This window comes from Lissotriton vulgaris, chromosome 9 (assembly GCF_964263255.1).
Source record: "Lissotriton vulgaris chromosome 9, aLisVul1.2, whole genome shotgun sequence".
NCBI lineage: Eukaryota > Metazoa > Chordata > Amphibia > Caudata > Salamandridae > Lissotriton > Lissotriton vulgaris.
This window is the reverse complement of record NC_141697.1, coordinates 1,050,779,987-1,050,787,677: the sequence shown is the minus strand read 5'-3', so window position 1 is coordinate 1,050,787,677 and position 7,691 is coordinate 1,050,779,987. Positions and strand designations below refer to the sequence as shown.

Genomic DNA, 7,691 nt, shown 5'->3' with positions numbered 1-7,691 from the left:
AAGTGAGGAGAACTGATGGAAGCGCGGCTGCGCTGAGAGAGGGAAGGATTGGCACAGAGACCCAGGAGAGGGGGACGCCGTCCACCCCGGCAAAGGTAACCCGGAGAGGAAGAGCCGTGGTGAGACCGGCAAGGTTTCGAGACTTTGACATGGACAGCGGACTGTAAGTTACATGTTCTTTGTTTGGAAAAAAGGGAGATATGTAGCGTCGCGCACTAGTTGTTGCACGTCACGCTGTGACGTGACGTACGGGCCGCCATATTGGCGGCTGCGCGTGCATCTCGGATGAGAGGGGCAAAAGCCGGCACAGACGCGCAGATCGGCTCGGCCCTCTTTAGGGCAGATAAGTTTAAATAAATAGAGTTACAACCCCACAAGGCTGCAGAGTCTTTATTGAGCAATCTACACTTTACACTTTTAGCAATCAGAATTTGTTAGAACGTTATACATTTAATTATTTCACCAGTTAAGCGCTGAAAACAGTGTAGTAGTAGTACGAAGTGCAAGGTCTGGAGCTGCTACTGGAGTTTACAGACTGACGGCAGTGGACAAGTAATTTTGCAAGATATGTTTAGGAAAATAAAAAATTTGTCTAGTTCGCAGTTTTAATATTTATTTCAAGGTATGCAGTTTGGAATTGAGTCAACTTCATTTAAAGTGATGTTATCATTATGCTTTATTTGAAACAAAACCTTCCGCTCTTTTTGGTCACTGAGTGTTCGTATGCACGTGTAAACGAAATACCTACCATGATTCCCTGCTGCACAGTGGTGTGTTGCTATTGAGACTATTTTTATTTTGTTTGAGCAATCTGTGTAAACACATAAAGTACCTCACTAGTGAAAGAAATGTGACCAAAAGAAACATCTTTCCCCTTCGATGGAGGTAAGAATTTAAAACCTCATCGAGTCTTCAGGCGCAAAGCACTTTGACAGATTCGCCGTGGGAATGTTTATCGTCGGTGGCTCGTGTCGTCATCAGTACGCGCCGTACTAACGTGTCAATATGGGTAAAAGTTCAGTCTGGTGCTGCCGCTGACATTGAACCATGGCTGCCAGAGCCTGCCGTATCAGCCGCCTCGTCAGAACCGCACATGTGTCGGCAAGGAGCCCCTCGGTGGCAGCGGAGGGGACTCGCAGGCTGCTGTGGACCTGTCCCCGCCGCCCCGCCTACGCCAAGCAGCTCTTCCTGGGCACCATCAGCAAGGTAATCAGCGGGTCCGAGGGTTCCGTGATGAGTGCAGTCAGACAGGTCGATTGAGAAAATAACTGGAAAGTCCAGTCTGCTCTTCAGAGGTGGCGGAGCTGGCAGCAGAGGCTCCACGTTTTGCAGAATCGGGGGTGGTACAGAAGCAGAGTCAGCTCTAATAGTAGGGGCATGCGCGGTGTAGGGTCGCTACCTAAAACAGACGCCCGCAGCTGAACGCCTATGCGATTTAAATCTAACTATTCATTAAAGTTTCTTTTATCGCGAACGTGGCCCGAGGACTTCGGACCATTTTATGGAAAACGAGGGTTGGTGACAGAATTTACAGCAAACACGTGAAAGTAAGCAACAGTTGCAATGGAACCAGTGAGCAATTCGGTGGTAGAGATAAAGGGCCATATGTATCAAGATACCAATTAGCGATTCTGTAATAGCGATTTTTAAGAAATCGCTATTTTAGAATCGCTAATTGGTATGTATAAATCTAGCGATTTCTTGATATTCCTTAATTGCGAATTCGCAAATTGCGAATTCGCAATTAAGGAACACTTTCCCATTCATGTCTATGGCCCGTAGGAAGGAATGGGAATTTTTTCTCAATTTGCGATTCGCAATTTGCTGATTGCAAATTGAGAATAATTTCAAGGGTGCAGGGGTGTCCAAAGGACACCGTGTTGCACCCCTGAAGTAAGTATGGGTGCACATGTGGTGCACATACATGCCCTAAGGGCATGTATGTGCGTCACATGGCACTTTGAAAAATGCTGAAATGTGCATTTTTCAAGGAAATCGCAGCTTAGGTAATTTGCGATTCCTTAAGGGCATTTTAGATTTTTTTTTTTGCTTAATACATTGCATTTAAGGAATCGCAAAATTTGTGATTCCTTAAATGCAATCGCAAAATAAGGAATCACAATTTTTGCGATTCCTTATTTTGCACCCAAATTCCTTCATACATACCTTTTTGCGAAAATGAGTTCGCAAACGCCGAAATTCTGCGAATTTCGGCGTTTGCGAACTTATTTGGCCTTGATACATATGGCCCAAAGGCATTGTCAATATCTTCAATCAGAAATGCGGGTGAAGACAGGTCTTTTAGAGGGGTATCCAACCAAGATGAATGGAGGATAAACGTTGCTTTGGAGAGTGATAAAGGTTTGAAAAAAAGCTTATGTCCGTGGGGTTAATTTGTTTGTTTAGCCGGCGAATAGAAGTAACAAGCATTTGCAATGTAATAGGTCCCGCATTTTCTTGAGTTTGCGCTATTGGCACTGTTTCTGTCTTATGGAAAACAGCAGTGCATGTTAACAAAAATAAACGTTGTTATAGCTGTTGCTATGGTTTTCCGATTTTGTATTGGAAAAAACAAATCTGCTGATTAAACGCAGACATCGTTGCATAAACAAAACCGGATATTTTGCAGTAAAAATTATAGCTATTTTGTGCAAATTAATGCACAGGCGTGTTCTGACAGCTATTTATTAGGGGAAGAAGCATAAAACTGTCAAGCCCATTATCAGACAGCACTTGAACTGTTGACAAAACGAGGAAGGACCTAAAAACAAGCATTTACAATGCAATGGTCTCGGCAATATGATAGGTAGAGCTATTGGTATTGCTTATTATTTTTTTATCTTTTTTGTATCCCTAAATAAATGGCATTGTCATTTCTATTGGCATTAGCTTTTTTTTGCATATGTGATACCTATTGCATTAGCAGAGAGAGAGTGAGGTATTGAAATAGAGAGAGATTGAGGTAGTGAGAGAGAGTGAGTTAGATAGAGTGAGGTAGTGAAAGAGTGAGGTAGTGAGGGAGAGGGATGTTGTGAGGTAGTGAGATATAAGCATAGAGTGATGTTGTGATGTAGTGAGATAGAGAGAGAGGTAGTGAAAGAGAGTGAAAGTGAGTTAGTGAGATAGAAAGAGTGAGATAGAGAGTGATTGAGGTAGTGAGTGGGAGAGAGAGAGTGAAGTTGTGAGCTAGAGAGTGAGGTAGTGAGAGAGTGAGGTAGTGATGTTTTGAGAGAGAGAAGTTTTGAGATGGTGAGATAGATAGAGTGGAGTAGTGACCAGCTCTTCACATCGCTTCACCAAAACCCTCCTGCAAAATCATCGGACCCTAACCAAGCAGCCACCAACCTCACACAATGGATCACCCACAGCGCTGACGAATTAGCACCCTTGAAAAACCATCAAACCAAGCAAAGCAGCAAAAAAGCCCCCTGGTTTAATGATGACCTTAAGAAATCCAAGAAGATCTGTCGCACCCTCTAGAAAGCCTGGCGAAAAAACCCAACCACTGACAACCTGACCACCTTCAAGAACGCCACCCGCAAACACCACCAACTGATCCGATCCACCAAGAAATCAGCATTCAAGGATCGACTCGACAACAACGCTCACAACAGCAAAGAACTATTCAACATCGTCAAAGAATTTACCAACCCCACCGGCGGCACCAACGACATCACTCCATCCCAAGACTTCTGCGACTCTCTAGCCTCGTTCTTCCACAACAAAATCGCTGACATACATAACAGCTTTGGAGACCAGCCCACCCCTCCTATCTCCGAACTAAAACCCCCCTCCAACAACCTTTACGCCTGGAACCCAATCACCACTGAAGACACCATCCGCCTGATGAACACCATTCACTCAGGATCGCCAACCGACCCATGTCCCCACCACATTTTCAACAAAGCAAACTCCATTATCGCACCCCATCTCCGAGACGTCATCAACTGCTCCCTCAACTCCGCCACCTTCCAGGAAAGCTGGAAACACGCCAAACTCGGCGCCCTCTTGAAGAAACCTACAGCAGACCCCACTGAACTTAACTACCGCCCCATTTCGCTCCTCCCATTCCCTGCCAAAGTAATTGGGAAAGCCGTCAACAGTCAACTTCCTCAAATCCAACAAATCCCTCGACCCTTCACAGTCCGGCTTCCGAGCCAAACACAGCACCGAGACCGCCCTCATCGCAGCAACAGACGACATTCGAACTCTACTGGACAACGGAGAAACTGCTGCCCTCATCCTACGACACGGTCTGTCATAACACCCTTATACAACGCTTCAGCAACGTCAGAATACAAGGAAAAGCATTGGACTGGATAATCTCGTTCCTCGCTGAAGAACCCAGAGAGTCCGCCTCCCCCTTTTAGATCAGAGGCCACCGAAGTCATCTGCGGCGTACCCCAAGGATCTTCACTCAGTCCCACCCTCTTCAACATATACATGAGTCCCCTCGCATCCATTGCGCGCCAACACAACCTCAACATTATCTCCTACGCAGACGACACTCCGCTGATCCTATCCCTCACCAAAGACCCAAACCCCGCCAAAACCAACCTACATGAAGGGATGAAAGAAGTAGCCGAGTGGATGAAGAACAGCCGTTTAAAACTAAACTCGGACAAAACGGAAGTCCTCATCTTAGGATCATCCCCCTCCGCCTGGGACTACTCATGGTGGCCACCGGCCCTGGGAACCGCACCCATACCAACGGACCACGCATGTAACCTGAGCTTCATCCTGGACTCCTCCCTCTTGATGACCAGACAAGTCAACGCCGTTTCATCATCATGCTTCAACATCCTACGAAGGCTCAACAAAATCTTCCGTTGGATCCCCACAGAAACAAGAAAAACGGTCACCCATGCACTGGTCACAAGCCGACTAGACTACGGAAACACCCTCTACGCCGGAACCACAGCCAAACTACAGAAAAACTCCAACGCATCCAAAACGCCTCAGCCAGACTCATCCTAGACATCCCCCGCCAAGCTCACATTTCCGGTCACCTGAAAGACCTCCACTGGCTCCCCGTCAACAAGAGAATAACATTCCGCCTCCTCACCCACGCACACAAAGCCCTCTATGACCTTGGACCCGAATACCTCAACACGCGCCTGACCTTCTACACCCCCACCCGCCGACTTCGATAGTCCAATCAAGCCCTCGCCGCAATTCCACGCATCCAAAGAGCCACCATGGGAGGAAGATCCTTCTCCTACTTAGCGGCCAAGACCTGGAATTCCCTCCCCACCCACCTCCACCTCACACAGAACCACCTCTCCTTCAGAAAACAACTAAAAACTTGGATATTTGATAAGTAAAGCTCCCCCCCTCCCTCAAGCGCCTTGAGACCCTCTGGGTGAGTAGTGCGCTATACAAATTTAAACTTGACTTGACTTGACTAGTGAGAGAGAGGTAGATAGAGAGTGAGGTAGTGAGAGACAGAGAGTGAGGTAGTGAAAGAGTGAGGTAGTGAGGGAGAGGAATGTTCTGAGGTAGTGAGATAGAAACAGTGAGTGAGTTTGTCAGGTAGGGAGATAGAGAGTGAGGTAGTGAAAGAGAGAGTGAAAGTGACAGTGAGATAGAAAGAGAGAGAGTGAGGTAGTGAGAGAGAGAGAGAGAGAGTGAGGTAGTGAGTTAGAGAGAGAGTGAAGTAAAAAAATAAAAAATAGTGGGACATTGATCATGGGGGCCTTAAGGGTGCCGGAACACAAGATGTGGACCTTAATGTGTCCAGGACCCAGACCACAAAGACCTTGCAGCAATAAGGATGCTTGACTATTTGGCCTAAAGGCAGCTCACACTCAGATCTTGGAGTTCTTATGGTCTTAAATCACTACAAAGCATTTACCTTAACAACCAGGGAAGTTTCAACACATTACATTTACAAGGCATTTAGGAATTTCCGTGTGGGCAGACTGTGGTTGGTGGTATCTTGGGGCTGGAGGAAGTTCTGGGGTCATAAGAGGTTTTTAGGTTTCATGGATGGGTAGTGGGAAGTGTTTTTTGGGGGTTCAGAGATGGGTATAGGTAAGGGGTTTTAGTGTAGTAAGGAGGATTTGTAGGACTCAGGATAGGAAGGGATTTGCTGGGTTTAGGCGTGGGTAGTGGCAAGGGGTTGTTAACGTTCAGAGATGGGTGGTTTGTAGGGATAGCAAGGCTTTTTAGGGTCAATCGATGGCAAGGGTTTAGGGGACTAAGGTTCTTATAGGATCAAGAGAAGGTTAGTGCCAAGTAGTAGTAAAATGTTTTATAGAAATAAGTGTGTGTATATACACACACACACACACACGTGCATTAATGCATTCTAGTGATGCTGCAATGTGCGACTGTGGTATTTGCAGTAATGCTAATGTTGCTGAATGTATGTGATGCGCTGTAAGGGTAATCGTTGTGGTAAATGTGCTATAATGTCTTGTCTTGTGTGGTGTGGGTTTGCATCGCAGTGACCTATAGTCAGTCTTAAGGCAGCTTGGACTCAGAGGAACACTGTGTTTTTGGCTTACATCCAAACCAGGGACACGCTGGCTATGCCACTGCTTACTGATGAGGCCTGGACTTGGCCCATGAGACATAAAGCAGCCTGGGTCTAGTTGATGGTGGTTTTAGAACTGGCAGGTTCAAGGTAGTCTGGGTGTTGGAGTAGGTCTCCAGAAGGTAAAGGATGTGTGGATTCAGAAGTTCTCAAGTGTTCTAGTTATGGTGTTAAGATGGCCCGGTTAAAGCGGTTTGGAAACACAGAATTGTAAAGGTTGTCTGACACAGAGGTGAAGCAGTTTGGCTATAGGACGCTATGGAGAGCTGCTTAAAAAAGTCTGGCCCAGTTTCAGGGGTGGGAAATGTGGTCTGGTTTGAAAATATTTAAGGGGACTCAGAGAGGGGGTTAAGGAGACATGGATGCAGGAGTTGTTAGGAATAAAGAGGGGGTCAAGGTGGTCTGATCATGAGGGGCACAGAGACATGGGTAAAGCGGTTTTGTTACAGGCGGGTTAAAGCCTAAAGGTAGTCTGATTCGGTGGTCCAAGAGGAAGAGTTGAGGCGGTCGGGCTAAATGAGCATGGTTTAAAAGGTCACATCGCAGGTCCGGCTGAAGTGATCTGTTGTTTACAAGGGGGCTAAATGGGGGACTGTGTAAGGTGCCCGATCTACTCATTGGGAGGAATGTACATGAAGTAGCCATGCCCCTCCCCTGCAACACCCGTGAGGAAAGAACACGATAATGTAAAGCACAGCGTCCCTGAAGCGGGAGCCGCGTTGTTAAAATAAAAGCTGTGCAGTGTTTACAAGTATATAAATAAAAACATTTTGTATAATTTAAACAACACAAGTGGAAACTCAGAAAATGATATCACTACCTGTTATCATGGCCCACTAAGTCTACGTGCGTGGGGGAGGGCGAAGAGTCAGACACAGAGCTGGAATTAATTACCAAACAAAAGTGCAAACGATCTTCAAATGGAAAGTCAGGAAGCAGTAACAAGGGGGAGCGGCATGCATAATCCTGATGTAGGAAGAAGCCCAGGGGAGCTTTGAAGCTCTCGGAGAATGCGAGTCACGGCCTGTCGGCCGTGAATGACCGCAGTGGGCGGGGAAGCCCAGGAGCAAATGGGTCTGATGCAATTAAGCACGCTGGGGAAGCCTGTAGGGGAAATGCGCGTGCTTGTGTGGTCACGTGATTCGCGTGAACT

At 46.6% G+C, this 7,691-nt stretch overlaps 1 protein-coding gene across 1 annotated transcript in view; it reads left to right on the top strand.

The window, feature by feature from the left end:
* The first annotated feature begins 939 nt into the window (after positions 1-939).
* ACAD9 (acyl-CoA dehydrogenase family member 9) overlaps positions 940-7,691 on the top strand; it is a 330,356-nt gene continuing 323,604 nt past the window's right edge. Inside the window, exon 1 of the mRNA XM_086938986.1 lies at positions 940-1,206. Within this exon, the coding sequence (XP_086795112.1) occupies positions 1,048-1,206 (159 nt within the window). The 5' untranslated portion in view covers positions 940-1,047. The remainder of the gene's footprint in view (positions 1,207-7,691) is intronic.